Consider the following 18455-nt stretch of genomic DNA (forward strand, 5'->3'; position numbering starts at 1 on the left):
TCTCACTCCCCTCGCGCTCCCTCGCCCAGAGCCGCCACCGCCACCTCCTCCTCTGCTGCTGGCGAGGGGCGGGCACGCGGCGCGCATGCGCGGCCCCCCCCTCCGCCCGGCCGAGCCACGGCGGCCGCACCGCGCGTGCGCACCGAGCCCCCCGCCCCGGGCGCGCTGTGCCGCGGGCGGTACGATGCGCAGGCGCACTGCTCTCCGGGCACACACACACGCCGGGGAGGTCCCGCGTGCGCAGCCGTGGAGAGGCCGCGCCCCCCGACCGCCCCGAGCTGGGCGCTCATTGGTCGGAGAGCGTTGCGGGGGCGTGGCCGCGGCGCGGAGACACAGAGGACGGCGCGCGCGGGAGGGCGGGGGCGCGCGCGGGGTGTGTAGGAGAATTGGCGGCGCATGCGCGTGCTGCACGTGCCCGCGCGCTCTCGCTATGGCGGCGGGCGCGAGGCCCCGTGAGGTCCGCTCCGTCCCCTCACGGCCCGCGGGGGCACCGAGCCCTTGGTGCGGCCGGGATGGGGCCCGGTCCCCCCCCCCCCGCCCCCGGCCGGGGGACATCGCGGGGCAGTAATGGGTTTCGGGACCCCCGACCCCCAAAGGGTGCTCAGAATGCTGCGTGAGGTGTTCCCCCGGTTGTGGGGACAGCGGTTCCCTCCGGCAGTGAGGTCGCGTTTCCAGCCTGCCGCGCTCTGGGGATGTGGCATCCACGTCTCCCTGCGCTGCCTGCCTTACCTGGGACATGGCACAAAGCAGTCATGGAATCGCCAAGGTTGGAACAGACCTTCCGGAACATCATGTCTAATGTTCACCCAATACAACCACTGTAACCCCCAAACCCCTAAAGCACATCACTCAGAACCAGATCCAGACACCTGAATACCTCCAGGGATGGTGACTCCACCTATCCCAAAGCATGGCCACCCTGGCAGGGAAAAATCTCTCTCAAATACCTCATCAGAATCTCCCATCTCCCCTCAAGGCCTCTCACTGCAGGCAAGGCAGAATTAACCGGCCCCCATCCCTCCTTTCAGGTGGTTGTGAGAGCAATGAGGTGCCCCCGAGCCTCCTCGAGACTAAACAAACCCATATAAATAACTTGAGACATTCTGTGTTGAAGGCACAGAGCCCTGTCAGTCACATCCAGCTCAGTTACTGGGGAGCTCAACTCCAGAAGGTCACAGAGCTGCCTGCCAGCACACCTGCCACTGCACCGAGAGCAGGCAGACTTTAAATAACCCTTTTTGTCCCTTTCCTGTCCACCTGTCGTGGAAGGGCTCAGTGCAGCTCCGCAGCTACAGCTCATCCGTGTTTGCTCTTAAAGGAATAGCCAAGTCACTCTTTTCTATCAAAAGCAGCAGCATATCATTCACAGATGAATGTCAGGATACAGGCCGGGTTAAGAAACAAGTACAGTTGTGATGAAGTAGGAATTTTCTGTGTGTATTTGCTTCCCCAGCCATACAACATTAGCACAGTCTTCCTGCTTGTTTCCTGTTTTGCCTCTTCATGTTGTTCTTTTACTGGACCTACTCAATGAGGCCAGATTAGTTCCTGTCTCCTCAGAAGTCCTGACTATACTTTTCTGAATCCTGCTCCCACCTGTTGCTTCCAAATCCCCATTGTTTTCTCCTTTTGTATTCCCAGCTGTCACTTCCCACCAGCTCTGTCCTCGCTTCCACTGCCACCCACAAGGGCTGTGGCATCTGCAGGGTTTGTGTTGTGCTTCCCAGTGCAAACAGCAGGAGAGAGGAGCTGCCATCCCTTACTTCTCTGGTTTCACATACAGCAATTGTATCCACGGAACATAAAAGGTAAGCAAAGCATCACAACTTTATAAATGCAAGATTATGAAGTCCTCCCCAAGGGGAGGATGTCTCAAGGCCCTCCTGAAGCCCATCACAGCAAGATGACCCTTTCTTTATTCTGTCTGCATCTCCCAAGATTGATTAATATGGATATTTTCCAATTCAGACAAGGTAAACTCATGTGTGCAGCTTGATTTCCTTCCTTCTGTTTAGTTTCGGTCTCTTGACTATACAGTTGTATCTGCTGTAGTTTTTTTCCTCTTTTTTAATCTGTAATTTACAATATTGTTTTTCTCTAGATTAGTCTTTGAAGGTCTATAATTTGAAATACAGGTGACAAGTTTGAAAGCTAATTCCAAGCAGGAATAAGAGGCACCTGTCAGTTCCCTACTAGAACCCCTTGTTTAGTCTATAAATTACCAGGTATTCCTGAAGTACACAATTGTAGTAATACTCTGATGTATCTAAAACCAAGTAATCATGAATTTCAACTGCTGTACTGTTAAAAAACATTTCCAAGATCTGTTTTTACTACCTTAAAATTAGCTATTATCAACAAAAAAGGGTATATTGATTATATATAAAAAGAATATGAATACATGTAAATATTAAAAGAATGTTAATTTAATATCCCTGAAACAGTAACAAAATAACCCCCAAAAATGTAGAAGGTTTATTGATAAATACTCAGTTACCTTCCTTCAAATCTTTCTAATATTTTCATGACCTGTAGCTAACCTCTAAGGCGGTTTAAGTCCTTGAATAACTGTTAATGGTTTAAATGTACAGTGATAATTGCACATTTTCCTCAAGAATAGACTAAACAGACTCAATTTCCTTTATTTGTAAAGGAAATTTCATATTTGCTCCCTAAAGTTCAGATCTCCAGTATTTCTCTCATTGGTTAGATATGTTACTACAAGACAGAGCCATAATTGGTAATCATGTGTACTTTCTGGACTGTCAAGTCAGCTGTAAATTGTAAACTTGAACCTCAATTTAGCAAATGAAATCAGAAAAATGTGCTAAAATCCTCTCCAATATAATGCAGTGCTGTGTGAAAAAAGAAGAGTGAATCTCCCCCTAAGTATTTCTGCAAGGCAAAATGGGCATATACACAATCATGCAAGTCAATGCAATTAATAGCAACTCATGTTTTCACAGCCTTCCATCCCAAAGAACTGGAAATTACTGTAGAGAAATACAAAACAAGGATCATTTTACCATCACTGAAACTGTTTAACAACTGTCCCTCTATGCTGGGAGCCTGGTTTTCCACTGAGAGTTTGCAGGCTCAGGCTCTGTATTAAGAACAAAGATTTCCCCTTGGAGTGCAAGACAAGTTTTTAGAGCATATGAAAGCTTTCAAGTTACTGAGTACACCTGTGAGTTGAAGGCACATTTCAAGAACACACAAGCCTGTACTTGATGGCAAAGCCTGACTGGCACTTCAGGGCTTGCTGGGAGCCACAGGGCTGCTTTGCTGTGTGTGATCAGTCTGACAGCCCCCAGGAGCTGCTGGGCCCCCCCAGCTCTGCACACACAGCTTGGCACACACAAATACCAGCTCCAACTGTTTGTTCATCTCCACTAGTCACAGACCTTGCCAGTCAAGCATTCATGTTAGAACTGAAGGGTGAGATAATGACAGAGGAATCTTCCACATGTCCTCACAGTTGTTGCAGTTTAAACCTTTGGATGAAAATATTTTGGGGCTGATAATTGCCTTGAAGCAGGACAGCAGTTCAGTAACACAGACAATAGGCAGTGACTAATAATATGTCACTGAATAAATCAAGTGATCGTATTTGTATTAGTTTTTTTTTTTTATTTTTATGAAATATCCATTAGACATTGCTAAACCTGACTTTTATTTTTTTCTACACCACATCTCTAACTTACCAGAGCACCTGCTTGTAATTCCATGAAGAGATGTATGGTTACATAACACCTGTGCTTGTTCCCAGACACTAGAGGCAAAGAGGCAGTCAAAATACTCTTTAAAATATTAAATTGAAAGTCAATGGAACCTTAGACGTTTCTGAACATGAGGCATAAGCTTTTCAGACATGTTGAGGATGAGATAAAACTGTACCTTGTGCTTCTGCAAGGAGATATAGAGAAGATCCTCTCCATCTTCTCCACTCATAGGGAAATTAAAAGGGAGACAACATTTCTACAGAGTCAATGTATAAATTTTTGCTTTCCAGGATTTTAACTCTCGCCAATTCTTAAAACTCTTATTCACCATCTCCTCACTCCTACAGCAGGAAAATTCATGCTGAATCCTAGGCAAAGTTGACTATCAATTCTAGATTTGGTCCCTTGGGGATAGCACTAGAGGCAAAAATTTTACACTCAGTGTGTTTCATCCATTGTCTTGTTACCAAGTGGCAGCAGTTTTTGTGGGAATCATTAAAAACTCCCCTTGTTATGTAGAGCACTATTGATATTTGAACTCTCAGGGGGAGTAACCTCTGTCTCTATCCAAAAAGTATCAGATAAAAATAAACACACAACATTGCTCAGCAAAGAACAAGTGCATTAATTACAATTCATTAGTCTGAGTTACTCAAACATTTACAGTGTGTATTGAGTCCCGTGTAGGAGTATGGTGACAGGAAAGGTGAGACAAAAGACAGGAAAACATGTAGGAATCTGTCATATACAGTTTTTGTTATAATAATACATTGTGCACATTATTCTTTTCATCTGAGAATGTCAAAGCTCATTTTAAAAATCTAGTTAAATGTAAAAAGCTCTGTGAGGAAAGTAATTCTTTTACTGGTAGGTGAACTGAATGCCAGAGTCATTCAGAGTTATTGCTCATTAGAGCCAGCAATGGAACTCAGGAACAGAACTGGTCTCCAACTTCAGCTACATAAAATGCTGCATGAGTTGCCAACTATGATCTGTGAGTGGAATTTGGTTAATTGTGTCAGTCTGTAGGAACAGTTATTATTTTTTGGTATTGCAATAGCTCTGAGAGTCCTGCAACTTTAATCCCTGCCTGTGAGGTTCTACCTGCACACACAGCAAAGAGTGGTTCTGGCTTGGAAGAAAGTAGAGTCTTCCAGGACATGGTTTGACAAACGAATTTTTGGTAGAAGCTCCCACTTAGGCATTCGGCACCACACATTCCTCCCCTCTTCCCCTTTACATTGTTCCTGCATTGTGCCAGTGATTTTCTTTTTGTGTGTGTTTAATTGAATCTGAATCTGATTCCAATTAGAAATAGTCCCCACAACCCTTTTTTTTTTTTTAAACTCAGACTAGTACTCTGATCTGGTTCCCTGGTGCAGATGCAGGAACAACGTTACAAGAGAGTCCCATGAAGACAGGAATGAAAGGGTGAGGAACACACAGCACAAATTCAACTTAGCAGAGGTGTTTGTCAAACTGTGCCCTTAACTGAGCACAACCATAACAAGGTTCTAACTGCAACTGGTGTGAAAAAACAGCAATTTGGGTTTGTAAGTTTTTTTTTAATTAACACAAGTAGAATATATCAGTAAACAAAAGAGCAGCTCTGCCACCTCAGGTGATACTGCAAAAACTTTCAGAGTGGAAATTGAGGTCATTGACAAAACATCTTCCTTTCCCCTTTGGAGTCAAAACGAATGTCTCTCAGAAACACACAAAGGAAATAACCTTTAAACTCCATGTTTGTTTTTGCAGTGGTATGACTGGAAAATAATTTCATCTGCCTTTGTAAAGGGGGGGGTGGGGTGGTATAAAACGAAGTGGAGACCATTTCCCTCCCACCACAGCCGTACATCTATTATCTGACTCACCACTTCTGGGACTCCTTCTGGCAGCTCTGGGTTTATTGCACTGAAAACTCAAGCCTATGAAAATATTCCCTATTTTCAGGTTTACTTTGTTCACTGCTTTGTTCAGGTCAGTATTCCTTCCTTTAGGGGTCTGGAACTCGACATTCAGCAAGGGCTGGATGTTGCTGTTTTTAAGCTTTGTGAGAAGGACCAGCTCACTGGAAGGAAGGGGGGAGGGAAAGGAAGGGGGAGGAGAGTCCATATCTGAAGAGAGACTCCAGACTGGAGAAATTTTACTGACATCCATTCAGTTTCCAGCGGGGTCTCCTTCAAGGGCTTTTACTGAGCTCCGAAAGCCCCTGCAATTCACAGTAGCATTTACATGCAACGTTTCCCTCTGGGAGCTAAGGTATAACTGTACTCCTGGATAATAATCACAAAGAATACCACCAGTCTCCCATTGAAATGTCAACCAGCCACTACCGTTGTAGAGAGTAACAAAGAGATGCTAATATAATTAATTATGAAGCCTCAGTTCCCTCATTAACACATCTTTAGTGCCTAGATCTTTGAAAATCAGCTGTATAAAGTGACTGTCAGAGTTAATTCCTTATAAATTGCCTCCTGTCACATGCCAGCACTGCAGCAAGATCTCTCAGGCCTTGATGCTAAGAAATCTGTGGTTTTTTAAAAGTTCTGATGCAGTTTTATTGGTGTTATTAAAGGTATAAGCTGTTGCATAAGCAGTTTGTCAGGCTAGAGTAGAGAAAAATAAAAATGCCTTTAGTCAGCCCAGCTTACACAGTTGGTGGCATAAATAGGAAAAGTTTCAGTCAATTAAATGGAAAATTAAGGACAAAAGAAAAGAACGGGAATGAAAGGTGTCACATAATTTGGCATTTAAATGTTTCCGGACCTTTTTTTAAATTTGAGGACTGCAGCCAGTTTATAGCTCTCCCTCCTACTGCTGCCTTTACGACAGCATTCCAGCTCCAGGCCTCATTCCAGAGCATCCTCCTTCCCCTCCTCTCCCGCTCACAAATATATATTTCAATAGGCTTAGGCTACATCGAGTTCCAAAACCAGCATGTAATTGGTGCAATTGTCTTTTACACTTCTCCAGAGAGAGCCACATTCATGCTGCTTAAGCCCTGTTTTGTCATGTCTTCCCTTTTTCTTTTTTGTTTTTTTTTTCCAAGCTGGACTGGGATCAGTACTTGTGTTGGGAACCCTACATATATACTGAAAAAAGAAGTTACAGAAACAAGCTGTATGGGTGGTTCATTCTGTTATTTCTCAGAACCAGACTGTCACTCTGCTACAAGATAAAGGGAGACGATAAAAAGAAAGTGATCATTACAAATCACTTGGCATTTTCTGTGAGCAGTTAAAACACTTGCACTGACATATCCAATTTGTCTATACAAGATACTCTGCCTCCCTTCATCTTCCATGTGCTTTTGAGAAGGTGATAATTCTGCAGTGCATAACTTTGTAAAGTTATCTCTCTGTGCTTGTATAATACGTTCCAGGATTCTTTGTAATCTCTGTTATACTTGGGATAAAAAAAAAATCAAATGAGATATTTTTATTTCCCATTTAAGAAGTGGCTTTCACACTAAGTGCTTTTGCTGGTCTTGCTAATCTGGCAATATGCAAACTCTCTAAATGGAGGTGAAATTTATATCAGTAAAAGGAGCCCTTGCAAATCTGTCTTTCCTGCTGCATTAGCTAACATGGTAGGAACATTATTTCATTCTCCACTCTTAAATTACATATCCATACCCCGGTAAAACTAAGATGTATTACTGAACATTCAGTGTTCATAGAAATAATGTCTCAGAAATGAAAGTGGCATGCTAGAAATTAAATAAATACAGAGATTTCTGAAGAGCCACCCATAACTACCATGCAAATTCTGCTGGTACCAAGTGGAATGTAACAACTTATTCTGAATGTCCTGTTTTGAAACCACACTTTTGCCAAGGAGAGCCAGTTCTGTTTAGAGGATTAATATCTGTCCACATTGCTTTCTAATATAGCCACTGGCTTCAAACATAGCAGTTAAAATTCCAACAACTGTTTGAGATACTACAGATGCAATATGAGTTGATGAAATGATGTACAGAACAGATAACTAATTTTTAGTCATGCATGGTTACTGAACATGGGATTAATTTAAGAGATCTCTGTTTTCTTTCATGCTGTCAGCACTGCAAAGGGTCAAGTACCTTTGAGGAGTGGCACAGCAGATTGTACCTTCATTTCTGAGATGAGATGCTGGACATGCTGCTATGAACTCAGCAGGAACTAGAGGCTGCTGAGACCAAAAGGAGGGAGCCACTGCCAGTCACCTTGTTGACAGCAGCAATCCCCTGCCCAAGGCAGAGACTCCCAGCTGCCACTGAGCTCAGAGCACCATGGCAGCCAGGACTGAGGATCCTGAGCCTTTCACAGATGCCTCTTTGGACAATCCATGGCACTCGGCCCCGTGCCAGCTCTGCTTGCCATTCCAGCCCTGCTGGCAGTGCCTTTGTGCCCCTGTGGCTGTAACTTGCTGCCACCTGCCACAGAGCTTCCCCCTGCTCCTTCCTGGGCTGCTTACACTTGACTAAAATCTTTGTCTTGTTATTAATCATGAAAAAATGAATAGAGAATAAACAGTACCTCTACAGGGCAAGAAACCACAGCCATATTTATAAGGAACCCCCAACTAATTCTGCAAAGCACAGTAGGTCATGATTTTAATGGAGATGGATTCTTTTGGTAATGTATCCTGTCTTTTGGTATAACAGGACTTCAAAAGCAAGCTGATGTTTTCTGCTAACAAGGAAAAATAGGTTTTCAAAGCAAAAAGGGCACAGCATTTGCAGGGGATCAGGGAAAAGGAGGTCACAAATTAGAGAAAATGCATGAGCCTGTTACAGATGGCACTGGAGTAGAAATAACTGAGGGATTCACATAGCTTGAGGTAACACAGAGTCCACACAAGGACCTGAACCCTCCTCAAGATACTGAGCACCTGATGGGGTACATGGACATGGGTTCAACACTGACAGTTGTGGGGACCTCACTTGCCTCAAGATTTGGTGAATTTTAAAATCATCAATTTCTAACAAAAAAGAAATATAGGAGTAACTGATCAGATATTGTCCATACTCAAATAACAAGCACAAAATGTCAGCAAAAAGCCACTTCAAACTCCAGGTTACATCCTTTGGTTAATGCAAAGGCAATAGCTCAGTACCCAGGCCTCAGGCAGACCACACTGTCCCCTCGGGCTGTTCAGCAGTGCAGGGGTAGGATGGGAACTATTAAGGAACAGCATTAGCCCTTGCTGGTTATGGAAGCTGGAGAAGCAAGTAGGTTCTGGAGTGACAATTCTTTGAAACAAACCCTTGCTGTGGGTTTAACAGTTTTGTTTGTTGGCTGTTTGCTATGAATAAACAAGAATACTTATGAAGTTCTGTTCCTCTGAACAGTCATCAAGCACCAAAGGCTTCGATCCCCTGTCGAGCCACTCCCTGCCAAACCAAGTCCAAGAACTCCCTCATGGCCGGATTGATCTGTGCTTGTTGTTTTATTCTTTTAGTGCATCTGTTTGGGGTGGAAGGCATGGAGGGGAAGGTGTAAAAGGAGAAGGCTCAGTTACGACTCTCCATTTTCGGGTACAATCTCCTGTTTCGCCTGTCTGGAGCCTCAACAGAACTGAATAGTTGCATTTATCACAAATCGAGGGCAGCGACTGCACCCACTAGTGGGGGAATTTTTACCGAGACGCAGCTCCGAGTATTTTTTTGCTCAGGTCACAGCGATCACACGCTAGCGTGCAGCTTTTTTCTGATTTTTCTCCCCCTCGCTTTCGTTTTTGTTTTCGCTTTACCTCAACCTTCTCTTGTTTTTTTGATGCTGATTCGCTCCATTATGTAAAAGTGAAAACTTCCTACACTTTGTCTCATGAAACTGGGAGGAAAAAGCACAGATCAGCCCAGTAAAAGCAGCCACTTAAAAGAGACTGGGTAGCCTCAGGCAAGTAACAGCCCTCCCCCACTCATCCTGATTTTGCCTTATTTCTGATTATGTGAAGAGAAAAACATCCATATATCTGATACTGCCAGGCGAGGGGAAAAAAAAGCAACGTAAGATTTCTTGAAATACCTTTGATATATTGAAACCCCAGAGAAATTGGAATAAAGGATCAAAGTGCAGTTACTTACAAGAGTCCTTGTCTGGAGCTGTTTGCTCCTTTCTCATCCTCAGGGAAGAAAAAGCCCGGACATGCACCACGATACAGGGAACATGTTCTACATTTGCAGTAACTTTGCATACTACTGGCTAAAAAAATGGATTAATTTCTGTCTGTTTCACATACCTAAATTCCAGCTTTCTTATCTCTTTGCCATCTCAAAAACCCACAAACTTTTCTCCTTAAGTCCCCCCTGACAAGTTATTTAAAGTTTTTAAATTGCAGTCTGTGCTTAGCATTTTTATGATGATGCAGCCTGTATATTAATTCACACTCATAATATTTACTCCTCTACTAAAGAGTAATATGCCTTGGCAGTTCTAATCATAGCAATTAATTTATTGATGACTGAAGATGATCTATTTATAGAGGATAAATCTTAAATATTAAGACCCTCTTAAGAAAACTATTCTGCTATTGGGTTCAAATATTTAGTATCAGTTTTTCAACACATGAAAAGCTGCCCCATGCAGTGACCTAAAGCCAGGAGCCTGCCTGCAGAAGTGAGCTGAGAAAGTGCTCAGCTACATCCAAGATGGTCTCTGCCTGCCATTGCTCACGCTTCCACATGAACCAGCTGCTGCTGGAGATGCCAAGCTTGAACTTTGGAAATTCAGATTAACTCCTGTGCTAATGAGAGAGAGAGATGACAGGGCTAAAAGGGCCATCAGTCCAGCCCAAGAGTGTTTATGCTTTTATGTTCTTGTCTCTTCTATGGGGTATCGTGATGGTCCACTCCTGACAGGATTTGAAATTCTAGAGGACTCAGTTCCATTGAGACTTTTTGCTTTTGAAGGAGGTGCCGCTGAACCTCCTTCTGCTCCAGTTTCACTGTCTGTAAATTGGCTGTAAGAGTCCTTTACCATTCGTTTTAGGGACTCTTACTTCACTGTTAATTGTGTAGTACTTTAAATTCCTCAGCAAACCATTGCACTCAGCTGTGATATAAATGGACCCACACGTGCTCAAGAGGTGAAAGCACTACAATCGTTCTGCTGAGCTCCTGCTCTGTATCCTGCAGCCTTGGTTCCTCCACACAGGCCAGACTCCTTCCCAGCAACAGCCGGAATAACTCCACTGAAGTTGGTGCATCTGTGCCTGCTTATGCCAGCACTAAATTTAGCCTGTGCATTCATCATCAAGTTGCTCCAATGAGTTAGTTAGAAAAAACCTCCAAGCAGAGTCATTCCTGTTAGGAATAACCACTTAAATAAGCTCCAGCACCAGTCCGTGTTCCTGCGGACAGGAGCAGCACGGGTTATCCGGGTGCAGGGACCGGTGCCCGGGTACCGGAGCAGCCCCGCGGGCAGGCAGCCAGCCCGGCCACACAGCAACTCAGCCTGGGCACCAACTGCCCTCACTCCCCCATCAAAACCAACCACGGCAGTGAGCAGAGCAACGAGCCAGAGCACACCCCGGGCACTAAGGGCGCATTGAGCCGGCCCTATTCCCGGGCAACCACACGGTGCCAGCCAATGGAGCTTCCCTCGCAAGGCGGCCCAGTCCCCGCTCTCCACCGCGCTGCGCTTTGTCGCCCCCTCCCCGCCGCCATCTTAGCTCCTGGCACCCCGCGCCCTTCGCCTGCGCTGCCACCCGTGCCCGCGGCGGGACCAGCGGGGCCCCAGCGCAGCTACGGCGGGAGCGACCGAAGGGGAAGAAGCAGCCCCAGCCAGAGCCAAGGATCTAACGGAGGTGCCGGAATAGGCCGCACCACTCTCCCGCACGGAGCCACCGCCCGCCCAGCCCCGCCGCCCCGCGCCCTTCCCCAACATGGCCCCGCCCGGCTCACTTCACCGCTAGCAGGCCGGCGGGCTCGGCGCTCGGGTGACGTCACCGCGCGCCCGTTTCCATGGGAACCGGAGGCGCGGGCGGCGGGAGCGCCACGGGCCGGGACCGACCCCCGATCCCCCGGGACCGCCGGGCCCTCTTCGGCCCCGGCATGTTCACGGACAGGACGGCACCCGGTGCCGACGTGCAGTCGCTGTGGAGGAGCGCCCGGAGCGCGCGCTGCGACGCGGTGAGAGACCCCCGGGGCGGCCCCGCTCCCGCTCTTGTACCGCCGGGCCGGGCAGGGGGCGACTGTCAAGGCTGCGCCTTCCCCGGACCTTCAGTGATCGTGCCCCGACTCGCCCCGTCCCTGTTCGTCCGCAACACCCCCGCAGGTCCCGTGGCTCCAGCGCGGCCTGGGACCGAGCCCTCCCGCTCCGGTAGTTGTTGGCCCCGTGCGGGGCCTGTGCCCGCCCGCCGGCTCGGTCCCGTCAGCGTTGTGCTGATTTAGCCCCGGTGTGCGGGGCCGAGCGGCTGCCGCCCCGCAGCTGAGAGCTGACAATGCTGCGCCGTCACCGTATGCGCTGCTCGCTCCGCGCTCTGGAGCTCGCTGCCTTCTTGCCTTCTCCCGTCCTTCCCATTCCATGCTTTAGAGCAGTGCCCGGGTCTGGCATTCGGGCATCTCTGCCTCCGATCACATTATGGGAAGGTCACAAACACATCACCGACACCTGGGCAGGTACGGAGGTACCCTATGTTTAACCATGAACCAGAGGGGCTGGAATGTCTCCGTGAAACGGCAGGAAGGGGAAGGTGCTTTAAATGCCTTGTGCAACACTTGTTTTTCTGCTTAGACTATAGACTGTCTGTCTTCTTTCACTAGAAAACTTGCCAGACTGGGAAAATTTCAACAGCAGAAGCTGCAGCACAGTCTCATACAGCCCGAGATGCTGCGGTGCAGACAGAACAGAGCCAAGATGCTGTCCAAGACTTTCAGCAAGAAGTCCAAGTAGATGATATTGGGCTTCTGTCATTCCTTCAGAGAGTGGAGGATGCTGTTATCAAAGAACTAAATAAAAACTGGAAAAGTCATGCCTTTGATGGCTTTGAAGTGAACTGGACAGATCAGGATGAAACAGTAAGTGACAGAATTCAGGTCATTGTCCAAGCAGAGTTCAGTTACTCTAAGTTGTTAGTCCTTATTGCTGTGATTGTTCTTACCAGGTTCTAATAATTAAACATTACCAGTTGGGCTGCCTTGGGGTTTTTTCAGCTTTTTCCTTGCTTGGTAAAACTGTTCTTCCTGCTGGTGACTGAGCTGTAGCAGCAGTGAGAGGAGGAAGCCTGCAGTTGGTGTAGCTTTTCTTCAGCCCCTTCAGAGCACTGTAGCCTAGCAGGGATCTAGGAACAGTTGCAGTCAGTGAGTTGGCAGCTCTGCCTGCTTAGGTTTGTTTAGTGCATGGTGCTCAGGAATGGAAGCAATTTGTATCAGTACATGTTGGGACTGGCATTCTCAAACTGTTACTTGTGAAGCTCAGTGAGTGCCAAACTCACACCTGTAAATTCTTAGTCACAGCCTTCCAGAGCTGTGCACTCTCTGAGAGGTTGTTTGAGTGACAGTTGTGTTGTGGGTTTGTTTCCCAACAGGAATTCAACAGCGTTTTCACATAAATTCTTGGACTGAGGAAAACCCACACTGTAACCCCACAATCACACCAGGGGTGGGCACAGATCTCATTTCTCTCTGTTCAGAGATTGTTGCCTCAGTGCTTGGATTTGATCTCTTCCAGGTGTTGTGTTTGCATACATTGTCATATCCAGAGGCTCAGGATCAGAACCTGCAGGTCACTGGTGTGTCATGGAATGCCACAGGATCTGTCATTGCATGTTCCTACGGCCGGTGAGTGTCCTGAGGGATTTGGGAGTGCAGCTGAGGCTCATGTGATGGCTCAGGCTGACCTGAGGTCTAGAAATGTTTGCTTTTTCTGTAGTAATAAACTGACATATATATATCTATATCCACTCCTTATGCAAGTTAAATTATTAATCTTCAAAGTAACAAAATCTCAGGCAAGTCCTGAATTAATCTTTTATTTCTTCTACCTTCCCCCCACCCTGAAAATGGATACATGATCTTACTGATTTGTTTCTAGGTAGGTTCTGTTTGAAAGATGTAAAGAGCAGATGCATTTGCAAATACCTGTAGGTGAGGTTTGGGAGAATGCACTTTATCTTCACTGTGATCATGATGTTTAATGTGGTCTCTGAGCACCCTGGATGAACCTGGCACCTGTTCATGCATGTGCTTGGTGCCATGGACATGTTATAACATGTTGAAGGATTTCTGAAATAAGGGTTTCACAAATTATTTATCTAATCCATTAATGTTTGTAGTAGCTCCCTCTTCCCTGGCCCTACTTCTACCCTTTTTTTTTTTTTGATGCTCCTCTTTCCTTACATTAGAAGCCCCAGCAAAAAGGGTTTCCATGGGAGAATGCATAGGGAAGAGTAAAACAGGGCAAACCTGTATGTTAGTTGCTCCTTCTGTTCTCTCAGTCTACAACTGTTTGCAGATGAGGATGTGGTTTTTGTGTCTGTGGGTACCCTCAGCAGAATTCCTTCCATGAACTTTCCATATGCACCCTTTTGATTGTTCCCATTATTTGAATGGTGAGTAGGTCTTGGAATAGGGAAATTGTACCCAAAATTTACTGGCTGCACTTTGAGGTAAGCACAGTCATGTTCCCTGTCACATCCTGGATAAACCAGCCCCCAGAGAAGTTCCATCCCCTCAGGATTCCTTCATGATGGGACCCAAAGCAGCACATTGAGGTGTCCATGGGGAATCTCAGAGCTCTGCTGGACTGGAATCCTCTGGAACACACAAAGCAAGATGCAGCTTTTTTGTTTTTCAGGTTGGACGATGGGGACTGGAGCACAGAGAAATCCTGTGTTTGTACCTGGAATCTGGACAGAAGAGGGTTGAATCCACAGCACCCTGACCTGGTGGTGGATGTTCCCAGTTCTGTCATGTGCCTGGCTTTCCATCCCTCCCAGCCATCACTGATAGCTGGTGGGTTGTTCTGACCTCAGACCATGCTTAAACATATCCTTTTCTCCTGCAACCTGGATCCTTTGGTTTCTCTCTCTGAGTCCAGCCTCAGATTTCCTGTAGAGGAACAGCATTGCAGCTCCTCAAACTGAGGAACTAATGCCCACCAACACAGATAAGTGCACTGTAACATCTGAATTGGAACTTGCTGCTTCTTCAGTGACACCTGCCTTTATATCCCCTCCTCAGAGAGAGGTGACAGAAGGAAATCCAGTTCTGGCTGTAAGGGAATAAACTTATTTCAGCAGAGCAATATTCTCTTACACCAGAACTGGCTGTGCCCTGCACAGAACTGCCCAACGTTGCTGGTTGGGCAGTTTCCACCATTGCTCCATTTGTTCTGAGCTGTCAGACCTCAGATGTTTTGTATTTGTCCTTTCAGGTGGCCTGTTCAGTGGGGAGTTGGTGGTGTGGGACACCAGCAGGACAGAAGACCCTGTGATCTGGAGGACAGGGATGACAGATGACACCCACGCTGACCCAGTCTATCAGGTAACAGAGAGCACTGACAGCACACAGGGCTGGGGCAGGTGAGAGTTGCACTGCTTTGTGTCATCCCTTTGGTTCCCATCCACAGCCAGGCAGTTCACAGGCATTTCAGCAGTTATATTCTTTTTTGGTTGGCTATTTTCCCCCAAATCTAGTTCCTGAACAGACAGCCTGTATAAAATAACTTCACTGTCCAGGATAAATGAAAAGCAGGATGATTCCCAAACTGTAATTGTTTATTAAGGGAGATGCAACCAGTGATACTTGGAGTGGTTTAAAAACACAAATGGGAAAGTGTCCATGATCCTTGGAAGCTTAAAGCCACATGCTTTAAGGGAATTTACAAGCATGTCATCCAGTCTGGCTTCCTAAGGATTTTGCCCTTCTGGGGCCTTGTGACTCTGGACATCCTGTGTATTTTTCTCATCTGCTACTCCGGAAAATACTGTTGTTTAGAGCTGGGTGAAAGTGCCATAAATGCCTATCCCAAAAGTGAGGGCAGGTGAACCATAGAAACTGCAATGGAGATTCAGCCCTGAACACTGGATGTGTTTCAGTCTGTGCCAGCTCCCAGCAGAAGCTCGTTTGGTACCAGGCTGGTGCCTGGCTCTACCCCTGTGTCACCACAGGCTGCATGGGCTGGGCAGTTGTGACAGTCCCCGTTGTCCTGAGCTCTTGGCATTTGGAACAGGTTCACTGGTTACCTGACACCAGGCACAGAAACCACACCCGGCTGATGAGTGTGGGGACAGATGGGAAGATCCTCGTGTGGAGGGAGGAGCGGGACGGGCGGCTGGCCTTGGCTGAAGGATTTGCCATCGTGGCTCAGCAGATCCCTCGCAGCACTCGGCTGAAGAAGGTGAGTTCAGCAGCTCAAAGAGTGCCCTTTGCATAAAAACACTCTGAACCCTGGAGCCCAAGTGTCAGAGGAAAAGCCCCTTCTGAACAAGCACACCCTTGATCCACAGCTCCTTTGCCAGACAGAAATCTTTCTTAGAAGACTGACAACAGCTGAGGTTTTGCCATGCTCTAAAGAGAACCAGGATGGAGAACTTGCCTGTAACGTTAATTCATGTGAACCCATTTGTAGGAAGGATTCAGTGCTACAAACACGGAGCTGTCACAAGCTGTGCTGTGAGCAGCCCGCTGGGCTCCCAGCAGGCCCTGCCCGCCTGTGCCTCTCTGGGGAGCCCCAGCTCACACCAGCTCTGTCTCTCTCTGCCCAGGTGGCCTGGGGAGAGGCAGCCGTGGGGGTTACCTCGCTGTCCTTCTCAGCCTTCGATGCCGGTGTGTTCGTTGTGGGTGTGGAGGGCGGATACTGCCTGCGGTGCTCCACCTCGGCGCAGGGCCCGGCCCTCCCGCGGCCGCGCGGCTCCGTTCCCCTCAGGGCGCCGGCAGAGCTCGCCTTCTCCCCTCACGCTGGGCCCGTCTACTCCGTGAGCTGCTCGCCCTTCCACAGGCAAGTGCTGCATGCGGGACACGATCACTGCCTGGCTCTAAACACAAAATAGCCCCTGGAGTGTGTTACAAGTTCCAAAAAAGGGTCACCTGGCATTAGGAACTTCCCGTTGAGGGAGAAAAAACATCCATTTGCTCTGGTGAAGCTGCCTGCTGGACTATGCTGCATGTGGGCACATGAGCAACACTAGCACCTTCCTTAGATCATCCTCTCTGTTACAATTAATACTCAATCTGAAGCCAAGGAGATGAAAAAGTCCTTCACTTGGACAGATCACTAAGTATCTTACTGAAGATTTTTCTGCCATCAGTAGTTGCCAGAATTTAAATGAGAAGCTCCCATCTCTGCCAGCAATTCACCCACCATCCGTGGAGGCCCCAAGCCCTGTTTGTGTGAAACATGCTGACAGCCCAGGTTTGCATTTGATTTGCATGAGACAAGCCCAGCTCGAACAATGCCCAGCTCTAGATCAGCAGTTCTCAGGCAGCCCTGGGCCACAACCCATCGGCGGTCAATACAAGCCCTCATTAAGCTTAATTGAGGGCAGTAACAAACAGCCCACAGCACAGGCTGGCAATTGCTGCTTTAGGAAACACGGACCTTTACAAAGCAGGAATATTGTCCGAGGTCATGCTCCTTGACTGATTTCTGTTCTTTATCGTTAGCAATAAAACAAAAAGAGCTGTTTCTTGCTTCCTCTCTCCCCCAGGAACCTCTTTCTGAGCTGTGGGACCGACGGACAAGTTCACTTGCACTCCATGTTGCAGACACAGCCCCTCTTTGCTCTACAGTTATCAAAGAAATACCTGTTCTGTGTATGCTGGTCTCCAGTTCGACCACTGGTTTTTGCAGCTGCATCTGGGGAAGGCAAGTAACTACAGGTGCCTTCTCTTGAACATAAAATTAAGAGTGTTCTGGGTATTAGTTAGTCAGGTCGATTGTACTGATTAGCAGATCCCACAAGCACAGAGCAGTGGCCGCTGTTTTCACTGTGTAATTAGTACAAAGGAGTAATTTCTAACTTTAACAAGGTGAACCAGCAGTTACTTTTCACTTCTGATGGTACCTTTAAATCTGTTGCCACAGTCATTCACAGGAATACAGCACAGCAAGATCACTGTGGCTAAATCTATCTCCAGTTTGTTTTTGACATCTACTTCCAGAACTAATGGCTTAAAATGAAAACTTTTTCCTTAGAAAATTGCCCAAACATATTTGAGTTAAAGAATGGAGATTTCACAGAATTTGGCAAGCTGGTTTCAGGTTTCTGACAGTAGAACAAATCCGTGCTGCCTGCAGTAATGTCAGCTGTCTATCACAGCCTAGACACCCATCAGCAGGGGAAACAGGTTAAAAATAACTCTCAGTGCCAGACAAAGCAGATACTCACCTGCTGTTAGATAAGATGTGTGTTGCCATGAAGCTGCAATGAATGTCTGTGTCTGCAGGAGAGGTGCACCTGTTTGACCTGGGGAGGAGCACGCAGAAGCCCACTGTGTCCCTGAAGCAGTCTGTGAGTGACTGCCCCGTGTACTGTTTGGAATTCAACACCAAGCACACGCGGCTCCTGGCAGCAGGGGATGCTGCAGGGACAGTCAAAGTCTGGCAGCTGAGCTCCGACTTCACTGAGCAGGGACCAAGGGAAATGAGTCACCTGGAGCAGCTGGCAAGTGAGATCATGGACTGAGGGAGCAGCACAACAGCTGTGAGAAGCTTGTAACTGCCCTGACTCCAGGGACAATTCCCCACTCACCTGTTCCAGTGTTGGCCTAGAAAACACAGGTAACCAACAGCTGGAGTTGCCTCC

The 18455-nt window shown here is 47.1% G+C and overlaps 1 protein-coding gene across 1 annotated transcript; it reads left to right on the plus strand.

Moving 5' to 3' along the window:
• The first annotated feature begins 396 nt into the window (after nt 1–396).
• On the plus strand, nt 397–18401 carry DYNC2I2 (dynein 2 intermediate chain 2). Its single transcript, XM_054284501.1, is given in 12 exon segments — nt 397–452; nt 11068–11275; nt 11526–11731; nt 11733–11838; nt 12472–12726; nt 13379–13488; nt 14504–14661; nt 15083–15192; nt 15881–16048; nt 16416–16648; nt 17358–17515; nt 18097–18401. Coding segments are annotated over 12 exon segments (2007 nt in total). The 3' UTR covers nt 18336–18401.
• Nucleotides 18402–18455: the final 54 nt, after the last annotated feature.

This window comes from Melozone crissalis, unplaced genomic scaffold (assembly GCF_028551555.1).
Source record: "Melozone crissalis strain CALT ecotype California unplaced genomic scaffold, PUWL_Pcris_2 ptg000041l_1, whole genome shotgun sequence".
In the NCBI taxonomy this organism is placed as follows: domain Eukaryota; kingdom Metazoa; phylum Chordata; class Aves; order Passeriformes; family Passerellidae; genus Melozone; species Melozone crissalis.